At 44.5% G+C, this 20,156-nt stretch overlaps 1 protein-coding gene across 2 annotated transcripts in view; it reads left to right on the top strand.

The window, feature by feature from the left end:
• Positions 1-20,156, top strand: part of SPTBN1 (spectrin, beta, non-erythrocytic 1) — an 83,005-nt gene that overhangs the window by 47,615 nt on the left and 15,234 nt on the right. For both annotated transcript variants that reach the window (XM_009081277.1, XM_009081278.1), the window contains exons 13-25: positions 289-1,159; positions 1,294-1,431; positions 2,049-2,805; positions 3,043-3,245; positions 7,781-7,871; positions 12,073-12,219; positions 13,746-14,009; positions 14,781-15,005; positions 15,200-15,289; positions 15,502-15,780; positions 16,989-17,119; positions 18,394-18,598; positions 18,713-19,087. In XM_009081277.1, the coding sequence (XP_009079525.1) occupies positions 289-1,159; positions 1,294-1,431; positions 2,049-2,805; positions 3,043-3,245; positions 7,781-7,871; positions 12,073-12,219; positions 13,746-14,009; positions 14,781-15,005; positions 15,200-15,289; positions 15,502-15,780; positions 16,989-17,119; positions 18,394-18,598; positions 18,713-19,087 (3,776 nt within the window). The remainder of the gene's footprint in view (positions 1-288; positions 1,160-1,293; positions 1,432-2,048; positions 2,806-3,042; positions 3,246-7,780; positions 7,872-12,072; positions 12,220-13,745; positions 14,010-14,780; positions 15,006-15,199; positions 15,290-15,501; positions 15,781-16,988; positions 17,120-18,393; positions 18,599-18,712; positions 19,088-20,156) is intronic.

Raw genomic sequence — 20,156 nt, 5'->3', positions numbered from 1 at the left:
GTATGTATGAAGCTGATCTAAATCTGGAGTAGTGAATTTTGTTTCACTGAAAACAGTTATGAATATCTTCCCTTACGGTTCTTTTTGTGTCTTTAGGCCAAGATCAGCATTTTCTGATCTGTGTTATTGTATGGTGGAGCTTGAATAGTGCACACTCACTTTCAGGAGACTAGCTGTGGATTCTTTGACCTAAACTTTGTAGCTGGAACAAACAGGAATTCCAAACTCCAGCTGTGGGGATGAGAGTGAAGCAGTCCACATTGTAATGTACATTCTCTGTCCAAGCAGGTTACAAGCCATGTGACCCGCAGGTGATCAGGGACCGTGTGGCTCACATGGAGTTCTGTTACCAAGAGCTGTGCCAACTCGCGGCGGAGCGCCGGGCTCGCTTGGAGGAGTCCCGGCGCCTCTGGAAGTTCTTCTGGGAAATGGCTGAAGAAGAGGGATGGATCCGTGAAAAAGAGCAGATCCTGTCATCTGATGACTATGGGAAGGATCTAACCAGTGTCGTCCGACTCTTGAGTAAACATAAGGCGTTTGAGGACGAGATGAGTGGTCGCAGTGGCCACTTCCAACAGGCGATAAAAGAAGGTGAAGATATGATTGCGGAGGAGCATTTTGGGTCTGAGAAGATCAAAGAGAGAATTAAGGATATCCGGGAGCAGTGGGCCAACTTGGAACAGTTATCTGCCATTAGGAAGAAGCGTCTGGAGGAAGCCTCTCTCCTTCACCAGTTCCAGGCTGATGCTGATGATATTGATGCGTGGATGTTGGACATCCTCAAAATTGTCTCCAGCAATGATGTTGGCCACGATGAATATTCCACTCAGTCCTTGGTCAAGAAACACAAGGACGTGGCTGAAGAGATTGCAAGCTACCGGCCGACCATTGACTCCCTTCATGAGCAAGCCAAGGCCCTGCCACAGGAACATGCTGGATCTCCAGATGTGCAAGGCAGGTTGTCCGGAATCGAGGAAAGATACAAGGAGGTTGCCGAGCTGACTCGGCTGCGTAAACAGGCCTTGCAGGATACCCTCGCTCTTTACAAGATGTTCAGTGAGGCAGATGCTTGTGAGCTTTGGATTGACGAAAAGGAGAAGTGGCTGAATAATATGCAGATTCCAGAGAAGCTGGAGGACCTGGAAGTGATCCAGCACAGGTGAGAATGCCTTTACCAGAAAGTTTGGGGAATACTGGGTGGAAGTTCTACACCAGCTACTTTTCAGCTTACCTGTGGCTCAGACTCTCTAATGCCTGTGGGCTCTTTTGTTTGTCTGTTTTCCCCAACTCCAGATTTGAAAGCTTAGAACCAGAAATGAACAACCAGGCATCCCGTGTGGCAGTGGTGAACCAGATTGCCAGGCAGCTGATGCACAGCGGCCACCCAAGTGAGAAGGAGATCAAAGCACAGCAAGATAAACTCAACACAAGGTAAGCAAAGACCTCGTGCTCATGAACATGACACTATGGCTAGAACAAGTATGGTGGGGTCATTTGCGTTTCTTATATATTTGGGTTTCTAAGATATTCTGATACTGGTAGCTGACGTATCTTCAAGGTAGGCCTTTAAAGCTTCAGAAGAACTGTGCCTTTCAAATATTTCATTAGCAGATGAAGTTTTGCTCTTGACTTAATCAGGCCCTGAGTGTGTCAGTGCCTTGATTTGCAGGCTGGAAGTTGGCTTTAGTGATTATGATGATAAAAAAGAAACCAATATCATTTCATGTAAACTCACTCATTTTTTCGCTTCAGAGTAAACCAAGAGTGCACATTTAGAGTGAAAATTTGATGTAACTGGTAATTTTTTACTTGAGAAAAATTATACTCGGTGTTGCTGGTATTTGTCACATTCTAATGTGTGCCATAACTTGGTTAATGCTTGCTTTGCTCAAACTATTGACGGGGTGAGAAGGACTGAGAAAACCATGAGTGGCTGGGTTATTTCATGGCTCACCAAACTGATGGAGCAACTTCTCACTTGCCATATTCTTTTCCTTTATTATACACAAATCTCCATTGCTCTGCTCTTCTCTCCTCACACATTTCAGGTGGAGCCAGTTCAGAGAACTGGTAGACAGGAAGAAGGATGCTCTGCTGTCTGCTCTGAGTATCCAGAACTACCATCTTGAATGTAATGAAACCAAATCCTGGATCAGGGAAAAGACCAAAGTGATCGAATCCACACAAGACCTGGGTAACGATCTAGCTGGAGTGATGGCCCTGCAGAGGAAGCTGACAGGCATGGAACGTGACCTGGTGGCCATCGAAGCCAAGCTCAGTGACCTGCAGAAAGAGGCAGAGAAGTTGGAATCAGAGCATCCTGACCAGGCACAGGCTATCCTTTCACGGTTGGCAGAAATCAACGATGTGTGGGAAGAAATGAAGACCACCCTGAAGAACCGGGAAGAGTCCTTGGGAGAGGCAAGTAAGCTGCAGCAGTTCCTGAGAGATTTGGATGACTTCCAGTCTTGGCTGTCCAGAACACAGACTGCCATCGCCTCAGAAGATATGCCCAACACTCTGACAGAGGCTGAGAAGCTGCTCACTCAGCATGAGAATATTAAGAATGAAATCAACAATTATGAGGAAGATTACCAGAAGATGAGGGACATGGGTGAGATGGTGACACAAGGGCAAACTGATGCTCAGTACATGTTCTTACGCCAGCGCCTACAGGCTTTGGACACTGGATGGAATGAGCTTCACAAAATGTGGGAGAACAGACAAAATCTCCTTTCCCAGTCTCATGCCTACCAGCTGTTTCTCAGAGATACCAAGCAAGCAGAAGCTTTTCTTAATAACCAGGCAAGTGGTCAAGATATACCTGACTTCATTTCTACAGGTTGGCACTGTACACTGTAAGCAATTAACAAAATCATTTGGCAGGAGAGCTACTAACAGATAATTTTCCCTTTTTAACTGTATTTTACTTCAACCTGTTCTTGGGAAATGTTTCTTGGGAGGGATGTAGTGAATCTGTTGGAGAAGCAGCACAGCCTGAGTGTAACACTTTTCTCTCTGTGATTGATGCTTTGATCACAGGAGTATGTTCTGGCACACACGGAGATGCCCACAACTTTGGAAGGAGCAGAAGCTGCTATCAAAAAACAGGAGGATTTCATGACCACCATGGATGCCAATGAAGAAAAGATTAATGCAGTTGTGGAGACTGGCAGGAGGCTTGTTAGTGATGGGAACATTAACTCTGATAAAATCCAGGAGAAAGTGGACTCTATTGATGACAGGTAAGGTCAGAACAATGGTACAGTGTAGCTGTTGGTGCTTTAATTCTGTTCTCTGAGAGATGGCCTGTTACCAGGATCCAAAGGCAAAGTAGCAGCTTAGAAAATGTCTGTTGCAGACTGTTATCTTTGTCCTGTGGAAAAATAAGAACTGTCATGTTTCAAATTGTGCTGGGCTAATCTTAAATAATACCTCTCCCACTTTATAGACCTACTAAGTAATAAGCTCTCCACCCAGAATTTGGCTGAGTGTTGCTATGTAATTCTTGGAGTCTGAACAGACCTTATGCTATGGTCGGAGCTGTAGCAGTTAGCTGTGTCTGGTTCCACAAGTCTTAGTTTCCTCTTCTCCCTCCTAGCTGATTTAATTATAATAACGAATTCCTGTCCTTCCACTGAAGAAGGAATGTAACTCATCAAGAGTGCATTTGGCATTGCATCCACCCCACCCGCTCATCTTTGATTGCCTCTTCCAGCTTGTCTGGCCCTTCTGAAATCTGATTAGGGAGCACTGGTACAAATGTGTCTTTCATCCTTGAAGAAGCCCTTTGCTTTCTCTCTTTGGCTGTGGCACGGATGCTACAGAATGTTAAGAGTTTCTTGTTCTTTGAAACCCAAATGTTCAGTTTTGATGGCTGTGATATATGGGTCTTTCTGGTTTTGGTTTGGGTAATAGTGGAGCCTTTCAAGGCACTTTTCAGTCGGGAGTGTCAGAACACAGCAGTAAGCTGTCAGATGTTACCCATGACCCTTCTGTCATACTTAGATCCTACCACAGCCAGTAACCTCAGTTACCCATATGCCTTTATCTCCAAGGACAAACTGAACTGAAGTAGGTCAGAAAACGATCTGTGCCTTTTCTGTTTTGGCAGGTATGTCCCACTGCATGCGCACCTGCTTTAGCTGAGCTTCATGGCTTCGGTAAAAGCAGCTATTCCTGTTCCCAGAGCTTGCTGAGGGCCTCTGAGTTCTCTGACAACTGAAGCCCGAGGGTATCTCATGTGTTCATTCTCTCTCTAACCAGCTTGACTCTAGATCCCAGGGAGAATCTGCAAAGGCCAGAAAGAGGAGATTATATGAAAGCAGTCAAGGGGACAGCTAGGACAGTAATAATCCTTATTTACCCTCGCTGCCTTTCCATGTCCTTTGCTCCTCCCGTCCACTTAGGAAAGAGGAGAGCTTGATCCCAGCCTTCTGATCAGGTGTCTTCTGTCTGCAACTTTTGGAATATTAAAAGATAACATCCAGGGATATCATAGCAAATGGTCAGGTGCTTCTTGCAGCCCTTTCTGAGGTGGCTGGAGTGGGAGGACAGCTTCAGCCTCTGTCCAGTGTGCTCTGCAAGAGGTTCCTGCTGCCCTGGCCATAGTGCTCTGACTGTTATTCCTCTGTGTCCCTGTTGTCCTGTGGCACCCCAACTGGTCACCTGGGCTGTCCTGCCTGTGGGACATGTGCTGGAGTTCCTGCTCAGATGGCAGGGAAGTCCTAGAGACTCTTATTTCTTTAAGTCCATTTTTTCCAAAGCGTTTCCTCAATTCCAAAGCTATTTATGTGAGGCGCTGCAAAAGCCATCTGGCTGCTGCTATTCAGGAAATCCGTGTGATTGCTCCCCGAGTCTGTCAGGCTGATAAGCCTCAAGAACAAAGCCCTAGGGCTGGGTGCAGTGGGAGTGGTAGCAAAGGAAGCCTCTTTGCTGTTACAAAAAGTGGTTCTCCCAACCAAGCTCCACCTGGATGTCTAACAAAGGACCAAAACAAACAAGTACAAATATGTGCAGTGGCTCCATACTTCCCATATGGAGCTCTTTGTAGTTTTTATTATTGTTCATAGTGTTTTTTACAGTCATGCTTTCAAGCTGTTCCTGAGGAGACCCCACTGTCCATTGGTGCAGCAGACAGACCCTGCCCTAAAACGGTTCTCATCTAAGTAGAGATGGTATGAGGCAGAGGAGAGTGCAATAGGAGAGAAACACTTCAGCACAGTCTTTTAGCGCAGTTCACAGGAAAGAATAAACAGGAATAAGGACATGGAGGAATGGTGAGGGAAGGAGAAGATGGCTTTGAATCAAGTTATCACTAGGTAGCTTTTCCAGCTGGGAAAGAAGCTGGTCTCCCTAGGGCAGTTGTCCCTGCTGTGATGACTTCTGCTGCTCTGAAGCATGGAGAGAAACACTTCAGCACAGTCTTTTAGCGCAGTTCACAGGAAAGAATAAACAGGAATAAGGACATGGAGGAATGGTGAGGGAAGGAGAAGATGGCTTTGAATCAAGTTATCACTAGGTAGCTTTTCCAGCTGGGAAAGAAGCTGGTCTCCCTAGGGCAGTTGTCCCTGCTGTGATGACTTCTGCTGCTCTGAAGCATATTGCATTTTCTTTTTTTGCGTAGGGGAACTGCCCCAGTCTGTGTGCCTGTGCATGTCCTCTCTGATTCTGCAAATGAGATATAATTTAAAGACAGTGGCAGGTCTGGCACAAATTGTGATCTGGGCCTGGTTTACATCAACTTTTGTATTTGTGCAGCCTTCTGCTCACTAGAGAACAGAACAAAGTTTTGTTCCTGCCCATTGAGAAGGGAGAGTGTCTCTTGTTTGCTGGAGCAACTAGAGAAGCTGAAACTGCCTTGAATATATATCAGGATTCCTATCAAGCAGTTGCAGTCACGCTATGTGTAAGATTTATTGTTTCTGCACAGGTTGTGAAACCCACGGGCTTACAGTTAAACCACGTGTGGTTTTGTCAGTTTTCAGCATCATCTGCATTCTCGGGGGCCTCTGGGAGACAGTGTGGGGACACTGTAGCAAATTTTGGTGCTCTGTTCTTAGATTGATTTGTGTTAGACACCTCCTTGCTCAGAATTCTACTACCTTCTTACAGTTCAGCCCCGTTCTTCTTCAGAGAATACTCGTTGTCCACTCTCAGTCTAGCTCATCTTGGACAACAACCTTTTACCGTGAAATAGCTCTAAGCACCAAAGATTACATTTGTTATGCTATGACATCATCTGTTTGATATCCCTGCATGATTTCCCTCAAGGTCCTTCAAGTTAGTATTTCCAACACTCTGTGGGATATATTTTTGCTAGTTTTTTTGACGTAAGTTTTCCCAACATAAGAACTACTCTACTTAGTCTTAAATCTACTCAAATAAGCGTCACGAAAATTCTCCTTTTGACTTAATTACTTGTGCCTTCTCCAGAACACGAGTCTGTAATGTAATCTAGTCCTAAATCTGTGAAACCAGCATGATGAAATCACCCAAGCCATTCTTTGCTTCATTTTAGCAACCTGAGTAATGCACTGGGTTTGCACAGCAGTAGTCCTGTAAAGGGTTTTCTCCTATTCCCGTGTTCACAGAGCTTTTGCTTTCGTATAAAACGTATCCCTAAGTATTCCTTGTGTTTCTGAAGTCACTAAATTTGTGCCAGAGAGTATGCTTTGGTAACTTATTGTAGATCAGGAAATGTGGTATCATAATCCAGTTGTTGTCATCAACATGTGATTTATAGTCTCCTGGAACATTGTGAGTCTCTGGAGATCTCTGCTAACATGGATTTATTTGGCTGTTGCCAGCATGTGCTGAGCTCATCTTATAAATTGCCACCCTTTAGAATAATTTCCAACTCTCAAGCCATATTTATCTTATTACAAATGGCAGCAATATTTCAATTTAAAACCCTGTGCAGTGCAATAGGAACAAACCTAATAATAAGCAGTAAATAAAAATTATATTCTTTACTCTGTCTCTTCCATGTAAATCACCTCATAAATAATGAAGGGATGGAAGGACAGGGATAACTACTCCAAATTAAGCATTAGTTAAAACGTGCCCAGAATTCCCTTAGGAATCAGCTCTTCAGGCCCTATTCCATTTGAAGAACCCACCAAGACCTTTGGGACTGCCAGCATGACTCATCCTTCAAGGGGCAAACAGTGATGAATCAAAAATAGGCCTCTAGGCTAGGCTAACCTTTTCTTCTGTCTGCTCTTAAATGCTCTGAAAAACATGATCCAAGGTGCATAAAGCTTTTATTTGCAGAAGCACGCAGGGGTGCTACATCTGCTGTTGGTTAAATACAGCGTTGGGAAGGTTCTGTAACTCACCTTAGGAGAAGGAGATGCTGAAGGTATGTTACAAAGAGCATTACAGCAGGTACATACTCTGCAAGAGTCACACAACATATGATCTTATTGCTGCAAATTTGCCAACAGTTTTGTTATGTTTTTTGGCAAACAGTCTGAACTTTCCTGTGGGCTTGAAATTAGTGTACCAAATTCTGCCCATAACACTTGTGAAATCCTGCTGACTTCAGAATTTTCTCTGTGTATTTTACTGCTTACAACAAGTAGATGCTGAACTTCAGTAAGCCCGTTAAATAACGCACACAGATCTGAGCCTCTAAAATGTCCTCCTTTAAAAGCAGCAAAGGACACACACCACATGCTTACTCAGCACCTGTATCCCAAAAGGCTACAGAAACCAACAGTGATAGTTTGCCTATTTCAAGTTTTTTTTTTTTCTCTGCTGTTTTTTTTCTGACTAGGCATAGGAAGAACCGTGAAGCAGCCAGTGAACTTCTAATGAGACTGAAAGACAACAGGGATCTCCAGAAGTTTCTTCAGGATTGCCAAGAGGTAAATCATGTCCATTTTTATATTGCTGAAAGCAGCATCCTGCAAAAGAACATTCTTGCTCCATATTTCATGAGGACTGGAATGCTCAGCATTTTGCAGTCATGTCATCCAGTAGTATTTAGTGTGGAGTAGTCATAAAACAAACCCTGCCCACACCCCTGCAAAAATGAGTGTTTGGTTTTTTTCTGTTCTCATGAACTGAATTGTCTTTTGTCATGTAAGATAAAAACATAGGAAATTGCCAAAACCAATGAAGATTTTCTGCTGTGGTATAAATTATAATCATGTAGAATGCAGTGGGATTAGCCTTGCACTTAAGAATTTTGTCTACAGCTGTATGTGGCCTGGTGCAGGAGATGTCAAGTGATCCTACAAAACATTAGTCAGGAGAATAGGAGGGTAGGAATAAGAGGGAAGCAGGATCAAGCTGTATAATTTATAATGTGTGATTTACCTGATAGTCAAAACCAATTTGCATGTGTTTAAAATTATTAAATCTTAAAACATTTAAGAAAATAAATTCTTTCCAGATTTTCTAGTGATTTACACAGACTGTTTACACTGAAGACAACATTTTAAAGTTTGGAATACTCTTGTTCCTGGCATGGGGAACTAATCAAATAATTTTCAGGTTATTTCATGCAGTACTGACAGATACTAAAGAGCCTTGCCTGTGACATGCCTTAAAAAGCAGCTGTCCTTAGCTGAAGCATGCAGAGAACTGACTGTGACAAAGCTGTGGGTTTAAATTCGAGAGTCAGTGCACTAGCTGCACATGTGACCCAGCTTCAAGAGCCTGGCAGTCACTGCAGTGTGTCTGAAGGGAATTGCCCACAGCAGAGGTTTTGATCATAAACTGGGCAAGTGGTGTTTGCTGCTGGGTTGCCTGGATGCAGTCTGTTTCCCGGTATTGCATAAGCTAACCATGAGCTTGCCTTCAATTGCTCCTTTGGTGGTTAAAACATGACAGATTAGCAAAAATTGTGCTCTTATTAGCAGCAGCTTCTTCCTTTGTCTGTAACATCTCTGGTACAAATATCCTCCTGGCCCTTGGAGCTGTCCTAGCCTTGGTGTCAGTGTGTTTGTGTTCCCTAGGATCTAGGTTTTTTTCCCCTCTATGATTGAAACGAAAACATAAAAGCATTAGTATTGCTGCCTGAATGCCTTCCCTCTGGTTTGTTTCTCTCCAGCCACTAAAGCATGGATGTCTCCACGGCACAGTTCAAAGAGAGAACTTAAAATTACCCAAATGTCACAAATTTCTCCAATGCTCTTTGAGAGGACGTTAGCTCTGGTGATAATTGCAGGGCTATTTCCTGAGAAGGCAGCCATAATGAGACTTAGAATTTACATTAGCCTGATTGCAAAGTGCCTGTTGACACCTCCAGTGGGCTGGAGGGATTGTGTGATGGAGCAGCACTGTCCTGCGGGGTGGAAAGGAGCCAAGGGAGTATCTCCCCCTTGGCTTTTCTCTTAGCACTGCCTGTGAAGCTGAGAATTGTTAGAGAACAGCTTTGAACCAGTCTCCATTTCACCTGGCAGTGATCCTTTGGCCTTCCTACCCGCCACTGCCTTAGGGACAATTTCCCATCCGTCTGTGACATGAGGAAGAGAAGTGTGTTCTCTGCAGCTTGTTCCTTCCCAGGGTAGCCACTTTCCTCATCAGTCACTCCATGCTGAAGCATTATTGTGAGTGTGGCCTCGTGCCCCTCATTCCTTCCTGCCGCTGACTCCCGGGTGAAGCGCTCCAGGAGCAGCAGGATAATGCTCCTAACAGCAGCTCAGCAGTGATAAACCTTCCCTTCAGGGTCACAGGCCAGGGAAAACAGCAGATTTTGTTGTTAGGAGTCAGATACACTGTCACAGGTTAATCCCAGGGCACTGCTTTTCTGGCTGTTTCTTGCAGTCATCAGTATGAATGTGTTAAATAAATTTGCTGAATGAATGAGTAGTGACAACGGAAAATCCTGAGCTGAAAAGATGTGATAAATGTTGCCATTTAGTTTTCTTTGACTTCCTGCTCTTCCTCAGCACACCTTCAAAGAGTTTACAGCTGAGCTTCCCTGTAAGTGCTTAGAAGTCTCAGCACTGTCTGGGCTTCTTTCCCCAGGGACACCAGTGAAAGCTCTCAGTGAGACTGCGCTCTGAAATTTCTTGCCTGTTCCTGGAGTGTCCTGGCAGGTTGTGCCATGTGGTCTCACCCTGCAGGATGGGCTGTGTCAGCTTGGCTCTTTGCAGTGCCTGCGAAGTGCAGCAGCACTCTGTCCCCTTTCGCCTCCTGTTGTTGCTCTGCCAGGTTTATGAGGGTTTTGTCTCTGTTTCTCTTCCTTTATGCCTAGTTGGCACTGCAGAGTGTTACAGTCTGCTGGAAGCCCAGAGCAAAAACAGGATTTTGTGACACAGGTGCAAAGGATGGGAGGAAGCCTAATGCTCTGCTGGCACTAACAATTGACTTAGGATTTTCTGGAGAACTAAGTGCTCCAAATGTCAGTCTGAGGCACTGTTTTAGAGAATTGTAGTATTTTCTGAGAATCTCCTGCACTGGAGCACTGACTTCCGGTGCCTGTAGCAGTTGCAAAACCCAGATTTTAATAGTGATCCCTTAAATACTTTCTTTGCATTTCTATGCTCTCAGAAGGAGCAGAACAACATTATGAGAGGAAAGATGAGAGGCTTATCCCCACACGCCCTGGCTGTGAATCATGTGTCGTCCATGTCTCACCTCATCCCAGCTGGTAACAGGAACGACACTGCAGCTCCTTGGGATGCACTTTTAAATCCCTACAAGCCTTAATGCTGTGGTTGAGTAAAAGCAAACAGTGAAAGACAGGTAGTGTAATTTGCAGAGCAGCTGTCTCCTCCCCAGTAAGGCAGGAGTAAAACCACTAATACAGGGTTATATCCTAATCCTCCATGTAGCCTCTGACTGTTAAGTAGCATGGTAGCCAGTTCTCATGTTAACTTCTGCCTTCAGAGGTCTTCATTAACATCAGCATTTTTCTATTGAGACTTGATAGCAAGATCCAATGAGGAGTTTCCTGATTGCTGCGATAATTTTTTTCCCTTTCTGTGGAACTTAACGGTGTCTTTAATGGACAGTTGAAAAGAGGCTTGTGAGCTCTCCATGGAATTTGTTGCCCTGTGTCCTGAGCAGGCCAAGGCTCCCTTCCTGCTTGCTTGGCAGGACGTGTGCATCACCCAAGTGGAGTTCTACAGACCAAGCTGAGATTTGTTTTGACATATTCCATTTGGGTAGGTCACTCTAAATATGCAGAAAATGAAGCTTTTCAAATTCTGTAAGTATTCTTGTGAGTGTGGTTTTTATCCACACCTGAGGGATAGATGAAGCTGTCAGACTCACCCTAGGAGGAAATGCAATGTTGGCTGCTAGCATAATTTTCATGTTCTGTTTGCCCATGGCAAATCAGCTATCACTTAAAATACTGGTTTACTCCAGTGATGATCTGGAAATTGTTCTCAGTGCCTTTGTATTTTCAGAAAATCAAAAAGAAAACAGTCTTGGATTTTATATAATGGGAAAAGTAAAGTCTCTGGTACCAGAACTCTACTGGAGATTGGACAAATAAACAAATTACTTATGAAAACCCATACAGAGACTATGGGGGAAAAGTAGAAATGTGGTGTGAATTAATAGTACAAATCCATCTCTGCTTTTGATATGAGTAGAAACACAGAATTTCTTATTTGGAGTGTCCATGAAAAATGTATTTTGTTTAATTCTGGAGACTCCTTCTACATGCCACTCCATCAGTGTGTACATCTGCAATGTTCTCAGGAAGTCAGGAAGGCTCTGCAGTGGTGTGGCGAGGACATTCCTGTCCCGATCCTAACTAGCACACTGAGTAATGTCAGGAGAAAGTGATATGAAAATACCCTGTGACCAATAAGTGGACACTGTTTCTCTTGCTGTTGAACTGGTGAAACGTGTGTATTTGATTTTGCTTATCATGGATTCCTTTCTGCATGAGTTATGGCTTATTTATAGGTTGGAGATAGATGTTTAACTGTTAAAGAGGCAGATCCTTGACTGAACCCTGAGTACAACCTTGAGCAGTCTCTGAGTCTCACACAACTCTTATGCAGAGGCAGCTCTTTATCCTTGACCTGGAGGCATTTTGATACTTCGCATTATTTCACACTAGGAGTGTTTCCACAAACACACATGTGTTTCCCTTTCCAGCTCTCACTCTGGATCAATGAAAAGATGCTCACAGCCCAGGACATGTCCTATGATGAGGCAAGGAATCTGCACAGCAAATGGCTGAAGCATCAGGCATTTATGGCAGAGCTTGCATCCAACAAAGAGTGGCTAGAGAAGATTGAAAAGGTAAGTAAATAACATCCGAAAAATGCCCTCATCTTTGTCCAAGATAGTTGTGCACAGAGGTGGGATGTTCTTCTCTTGATTCATCCCACAGCTAAGGCAAAAGGAGAGTTCATTGCTGTAGAATAAATATCTATCACATTGTGTGTCCATCCAAACCATTTTATTCCTCATTGACATGAAATGGTTTTTAGCCAGGACATCTTCACAGACCAGTCATTGGCCAAGGTGCCAGTTTAATTTTGTCTAGTCTTTCCTATCTGTCAGGAGGAAGGCATAGCCTAGTTTTCATACCCAAAGTGCAAACGGGGCAAATGTTGTGATTTTAGCTAGTAAAGTAGAAGTACTTCCCAGGAAATAAGGGAATATAGGGGAATAACTGAGGTTAGTCTCCCATTTTCATTCATTCAGGACCACAACTAGCCTGCTTTTCCCCATGCAGACTTGGTGCATGAGGTAATAATGTACAGCCAGTTTTGTGATTAGTTAAGATTCACAGCTTTGTATCAAGTTACTTTGAAGCTTTCATATGCTGCGATGAGCTGTACTTTCCCCTCCCTGTTTCTCCTGTGCAGCTCTGGAACACTATGGAGGTCTCCTCTTTAGCTCTGACAATGGGTTTCTGTTCAGTGTAAGTTAGCTTAATTGCTCATTTCCTCTCCCACTTTGGCACTCCATATCCCATTAGAGGCTTTTCTGTGATCTACAAATAGCAATACCCTTTAATGGTGTAATTAGAAGGCTGCTCTTAGTACTGGAAGTTCTTTTTTAGTGATGCTAATGCATCCTCCCCCTTTGCCTCTGAAAAATCAGATTGCAGCAAAGTACCACAGTTGTGTACCGAGTTGTGATAATCCCTGGATTAGCATTCATATTGAATGTGCTGGGTTGGGAGTAGCATTCCCTTCTGCACCCAGGTGCAGAGATAAAAGGGTAATTAGAATAAAGAAAATATTTGCAGAACTAATACAATCTTCGTAAAGGCACAAAGACTTTCAAGTGCTCTGCTGGTGCTGGGTACATGGTTTCAACTTGCCAAGGAAGCTTGTTCCTCTCTGATGTTAGCTGAGGCTCATGGTAATTGCAGTAACCCACTAACAGAACCCTCCTCAGTGGCACAGCTCCATTTTGGTGCCATCAGCTCCCTCTCCCAGTGCTATGGTGGCTCCTCGTGGCTCTCCAGTGACGTAGCCCCCAGGAGGTGGACACATAGTGTGTGCAGCTGCAGCTCCCTCCTCCACTCCCGCCAGGGCTGTGTCCCCAGGAGCTCCCACAAGGCACATGTGCAGTGAGGAGGAGAAGGCAGGCACTGCTTGACCATCCCATTGCCAAGAAACCCTCTTCCAGGCAACAGAGGGACCTGGGAGCTGATGTTCTGGAAGGAGTCACTGGATAATTGGAGATGGAATATGAGTGGTTGATGCTGCCAGCAGATGAGGAATCCTGAGTGCTTCCTAATCAGGATAATTGAGCTAACAGGCTGTGAGTGCTCCCGGGGAGGTATCATTTGGTTGCTCTTTGCTTTGCAGGAGGGAATGCAGCTCATTGCAGAGAAACCAGAGACTGAAGCTGTAGTGAAGGAGAAGCTGACAGGTCTCCATCAAATGTGGGATGAACTTGAATCCACGACCCAGACCAAGGCTCAGCGGCTCTTTGATGCAAACAAGGCAGAACTTTTTACCCAGAGCTGTGCTGATCTGGATAAGTGGCTGAATGGTTTGGAGAGTCAAATCCAGTCGGACGACTACGGAAAAGATCTCACCAGTGTCAACATCCTGTTGAAGAAGCAACAGGTAAACAGATCACAAGGTGCAGAGTGGGCAGGGAGCAGATATCTGCCCTCAAAGGAACAGATTCGGGAACCTTTCGGTTTAGAAAAGAACTTACTTGCTTCTTTCTTTCTTTCTTTCTTTCTTTCTTTCTTTCTTTCTTTTCTTTCTTTTCTTTCTTTTCTTTCTTTTCTTTCTTTTCTTTCTTTTCTTTCTTTTCTTTCTTTTCTTTCTTTTCTTTCTTTTCTTTCTTTTCTTTCTTTTCTTTCTTTTCTTTCTTTTCTTTCTTTTCTTTCTTTTCTTTTCTTTCATGTATCTTTAAGAGCCAAAAATACACCCAGAAACAAATCAGATGTAAATTTCTTGGTTCCCTCCCTGCACATGGCTCCCTGCCTGTGATTCAGACCTGTCCAAAGCTGGTCAGTCCATGATTCCCTGCTGTAGGAAGTAGCAGGGACAGAAGGGAGCAATGAAGCTCTTGCCTGCAGTTAACTGTGTGTTCTCCACAATGTCTCAGGGTACCTTGTGAACAACTGAGAAGAAGAGACTCAGCTGTGTTGTTGGCCAAATTCACCATTTGCACAATCCATGGTTGAGGGATCAGGAGGTGCTCACAGTTGTGAGTCCGTGTTCAAGCATTGGTCCTTGCAATGTGAATGCTGCAATGATTGTTCATGTGGTAAATCTCCACTGACTAGCATCTGTTCTTCCTTCTTAGGCAGCTATTGACATGCCTGAATTGTACCAACTGCTTTTACTACAGTTTTCAGGACCTTTTTGCCATGTTCTGTTTAGATGCTGGAGAACCAAATGGATGTTCGTAAGAAGGAGATAGAGGAGCTGCAGAGCCAAGCAAGGGCTCTAAGTCAGGAGGGGAAAAGTACCGATGAAGTCGATGGCAAACGCCTTACTGTAGAGAAGAAATTTTTGGAGTTGTTGGAGCCTTTGAATGAGAGAAAGGCAAACCTGCTGGCCTCCAAAGAGATCCACCAGTTCAACCGGGACGTGGAAGATGAAATTGTGAGTATCCAAGGAATCCTGTTCCCCAGCCAATAGGAAAATATCACAACCAGGAGGAAACCTCTTGATCATGTCCCTCCGTAGCATGTTGGAGTACTGCTGCTTTTTGCAGCTTGTATGCACCAGCCTCTCTCTGCTGCCCCAAGTGCATGTGAAACTGTGTGAAATCATATATGCTCTTCTCTGCCTTTCAGTTGTGGGTTGGAGAGAGGATGCCCATAGCTACATCTACTGATCATGGACACAACCTCCAGACTGTGCAGCTACTAATAAAGAAAAATCAGGTAAGTAGGTGCTGTTAGAGCTCCATACCTGCTAATTCTCCTTAGTGCTAACTAATTCAGGAAGGAAAGGTATGGAGTAAAACCAGTGGGTGCTGTGGTGTGACCACAGGTGTTGGCACAACCTGGGGTTGTGCATGTATGCTGATGGTGTGTGCTTTGCTGCCCCTCTGGACTTAAGACCATTCTCATCAGTTGGCTTTTCTCCCATGTAGACCCTTCAGAAAGAAATCCAGGGACATCAGCCTCGTATCGATGACATTTTTGAGAGGAGTCAAAACATAATCACGGAGAGCAGCCCTAACGCTGAAGTAATTCAGCAGAGACTTGCAGACCTGAAGCAGCTGTGGAACCTCCTCATTGAGGAGACGGAGAAGCGCCACAGGCGCCTGGAGGAGTCTCACAGAGCACAGCAGTATTACTTCGATGCTGCCGAGGCTGAGGCCTGGATGAGTGAGCAGGAGCTCTACATGATGTCAGAAGAGAAAGCCAAGGTGAGCAGTTCCACCGCAACACTAGTTTGGGTTTAATTGCTTCACTAGAGGGAGGCAGGTTACATAATTTAATATGTCACTAATGTAATGGTAACACAAACAAATTTAATTCCTGGCTGTAACCTCAAGCGATCATCACTTCTCTCTGTTATGACATATCTGATAGTGTTGGGGATAGGCCTTGTTGTACAGAGCCAGGGAAGCATCCTCAGACTGCGGATGGCAACTTTATGCCTTCTCTTACTGTAAGGTCAGAGTTACCAGTGTGGTCCAGTTAGGTCCAGTTTTCTGTTAGTTCTGAATGACAGCACAATGCACTGGCTGTGAAATGGGGCCTGGTGGTCAGTCACCTGGTACCACTGGCACCAGCTTTGACTCCCAGTGACATGAAAACAGAACAGCATCAGACCAAAGAGAACGTGAACTCCTGGTTTTTGAGGAGGTGTTAGTGCTGGATCTTATTTGTATTGATGTAAATGCACTTTGTTCACTGCCCTGATTAAAAAAAAAAATCAGCTTTGTGTCGGTGCAGCACATTTCCTGGGTGTCCAGTCTTTGGTTAAAGAGGGTTTGTTTTGTTTTTTCTATCTAAGCAATGCAAATAAGAAGGAGTATTAATGCAAATAGTTCATTATGCAAAATCTTCATTGAAAAGACTTATTGACAATACAATACCAGTTAACCCTGAGAGCTGGGGGCTGTTTTTCTTAGTCATAACAGTGCATAGAAAGTTTTGATCAGAGTTTCTCCAGGTGCTTGGTGGGGAACCCATTGGCATGGGCTCCACAGGATTTCTTTCCTTTGTGCCATGCTGTTGTTGAGATGCCTAACAAGTGATGTACCTAAAACTGTTCCATGTTTCTGAGCCCTGCACAGTCACCAGTGTTGTGGAAACACAGAAAGAGCTTCATAGAAGATGAAATTCAGCATGCTCCATGCACAGCTGATGTTATTTTGTTTTGCAGCTCAGAGGGGCTGTTGCATTCTCTCTTTCACTTGTTATTTTGCTTTCTCTGGGTACCATTTGCTGTGACATCAACTATTAATATACCATTGGCAGGACAGCTTGGCTTCAGGCTGTACCTGGGAGCAGTTACTTACAGTTCTTAATAGCTGCCACTGTTTGCTCACACACCAACTTGAACTTGCTGTGTGGTGTCATTCTCTGGAGTGAGGGACTTGACTGTAATTTTCTGTTATCCTTACAGGATGAACAGAGTGCAGTGTCCATGCTGAAGAAACACCAGATTTTGGAACAAGCTGTAGAAGACTATGCTGAAACTGTGCACCAGCTTTCAAAGACCAGCAGAACTTTGGTGGCAGATAATCACCCAGAAAGGTATTGACTGCTGTTTTAAACTGGATCATGAGTAGTAGTTCAGTCCCTTTGTTGGGTTGTTCTGACCCACAAAGACTATAGCAAAGAGTAGGCAGCTGAGAAGAGTGTACAGAGGAAGAGGAGCCTCACTCAGTTCAAGGTGCTTGTTGAACCACCCTGATTTGGCCGGAGATCAGAAATCATTTGGGATGGTTCTGGACACCCTCAGTAAATGTGCAGGCTGGTGGTGTCAGGTCTGCCAGGACTGCTCAGCCTCACAGAGGTGTAGCAGTCCTGAGGTACAAGGTCCAGATTCACTCTTGCAACCAACTTGCAGGAGTCTAGCCCGTAGGATCAGTGTCATTTATCTTTCTGCAGTGCTCCCCAAGATCTGCCTCCTCTCATCTCCTCTCTTTGAGATTCCAGCAGAATCAGAGACGGGAGTCTGATGCTTTAAACATGGGCACATAATAACATTTTGGTTTTGGTGAATTTGTCTCAACTTTCATAAATGGCTTTCCCTGGGGGAGGATTCAGGAAGCTTAAGAATCATTTTGCTGTAAGAGATGCAGCTCAGCATACAGAATTCTCCACTGGCTTCAGCTTCAAGGTTGATTCGACTCTGAGGGTCATGTATTTAACTGCTCAGCCTGCACAGGCTGGGAGGATGAGACTGGTTTAGGGCAAACACACTGCCTCCGGTGGAAGGTTGTTATTTAACTCAAAAGCACTCTCTTGTGGTCATGAACATTGCTGATGAGAGTGGATTTCCTGCCTGAGCTGAGTACTGGAATAACATCAACTTTACAAGGCAGAGGGAAGGCAGTTTCATAGGGCTGCGTGACTCAGACAAAATATAGGCAAAAAATACAGCAAGTAGAAATATTAATGCCTTGTAGAAATGCTGAGCTTAAGGGTAAGAAACCCATGAATACTGCTGAACTTTGAAGCAGAGTTTAAATGAAAATGAGCTGCTGCCTGCCTTAGCAGCTCAGATTCTGCAAGTAGTTGTAGGAGAAGGCTCTGGTGTGATCTTAGGCCAGACACATGGAGAGCTTGGTTCCTGGCTCCTGTCTCCAAAGCCCAAGGAGTTACAGGACAGCACAGACAAGTCAGCTAGTGCAGATACCTCTGTCAGCAGAGGGTCAGTCCAGTGTGCCCAAGTCAAATTCCTGCATGCAAGCAGATGTACTTTCCATGGATTAAATACCCTGTGTGTGATGTTTATTTCTTGTAGTTTTTCTTAATTTATTTTTATTTATAAGGACAGTGAAGACTTGATTTTTTTTTTCCAGTGAGCGTATCAGCATGCGCCAGTCCAAAGTGGATAAGCTGTATGCAGGCCTGAAGGACCTGGCAGAGGAGAGAAGGGGCAAGCTGGACGAGAGGCACCGGCTGTTCCAGCTGAACCGTGAGGTGGATGACCTGGAACAGTGGATTGCTGAAAGGGAGGTGGTAGCAGGATCCCACGAGCTGGGCCAGGATTATGAACACGTAACGGTGAGTTCTTTGGAGGTGCTGCAGCTTGGCCATCCTTTTGTGGGTGTCTGGCTTGGTGTGCTCAGGTCAGTCTGTAAGCACAGTGCTGCATGAGGCTGTTTCTGTGCCTTTCAGATGCTGCAGGAGCGGTTCCGAGAATTTGCCCGAGACACCGGGAACATTGGACAGGAGCGTGTGGATACTGTCAACCACATGGCAGATGAACTCATCAACTCTGGGCACTCAGATGCTGCCACAATTGCTGAGTGGAAGGACGGACTCAATGAGGCCTGGGCTGACCTCCTGGAGCTCATTGACACGAGAACACAAATTCTTGCAGCCTCATATGAACTGCACAAATTTTACCATGATGCCAAGGAGATCTTAGGGCGTATTCAAGATAAACATAAGAAACTGCCTGAAGAGCTTGGTAGAGACCAAAACACAGTGGAAACACTACAGAGGATGCACACAACATTTGAGCATGACATCCAGGCCCTCGGCACCCAGGTGTGTGGCAGGTGAACTGTGGGTATGGGAGCCTGGGCTGCAGAGTTCTGCTGCTGCCCTTGGCCCCTCCATGGCTGGGAGACAGAGTGCTGCCATCTGCTTCACAAGTGTATTTCTGTGGGAATAACTTCACCTGCATCATTTTCTTATCTGTCTGTCTGCTTCTCTGTCATTACATTAGGTTGATTACCTCAAGTAGAAATCTGTAAGCACACAGGTTTCTGAATATGTTGGCAATTGTTTGATGCTATTTTGTTTCCTGTCCTTGAAGAAGAAATGATAAAAGCAGAGAGCTTCTGTATTGATTTCAAGTACAAAATATGAAGCCGTGTGTAAACCTGGTTGGGTTTGGGGGGGTTGTTTGGTTTTTGTTGGTTGGGAAAACACCAAAAAGCCCCAGCCAAACCCTCCTGTGCCAGGCACTTTTGATTTTTAGTTTCCGAGAGGCAAAGGAAGTCTGAAGACCTACACAGATGCTATCTGACTTGGTTATGAACCTAGGCATTCTGACTTAAATATGGCCTTTTGTGATGCTTCCTAAGAGCAGTCTGAAAAGATTTAATGTCCATAGTCCAGGCTAAAATTTTCGAAAACACCCAGACTTCATCTAATTCTGAATCTTTTGAAGCCAAGTTATGTTAAGTACAAGGCAGCAGCAGCTGCTCATACAGCACATGAGGGATTCTAAATCAAAATACAGCCTTCAGCTGCCATCCAGAGAATTTGGGAAGGGAACAAGTTGCTTAAAGAATGAAGGAATTACAACTCACTGCATTTACCCAGTAGGTCAGGAAAGAGCTTTTATGGCCTACCAATCCCTGGTTATGCTGCAATTTACACTAGAATCAAGGGGATATAGCAAGCATTTGATTTTCCAAGTGTTTTACTTTCAGAAGCTGTAGATTTTATACAGAAAATGGGAGACATTCACAAAACATCAATCCCAGTCTCTCAAAAAGGTAATTATAATCAAGACCTAAATGAAGGAATATGTAATCATTGCAGAGAGCTGTGGGGTAGGATAATTTTTGGGTGAAACACCCAGAGCACAAAGATGGATCATTATGAG

Source organism: Acanthisitta chloris, unplaced genomic scaffold, assembly GCF_000695815.1.
Source record: "Acanthisitta chloris isolate BGI_N310 unplaced genomic scaffold, ASM69581v1 scaffold24818, whole genome shotgun sequence".
NCBI classification, from domain to species: domain Eukaryota; kingdom Metazoa; phylum Chordata; class Aves; order Passeriformes; family Acanthisittidae; genus Acanthisitta; species Acanthisitta chloris.
This window is presented reverse-complemented; position numbering and strand designations above follow the sequence as displayed.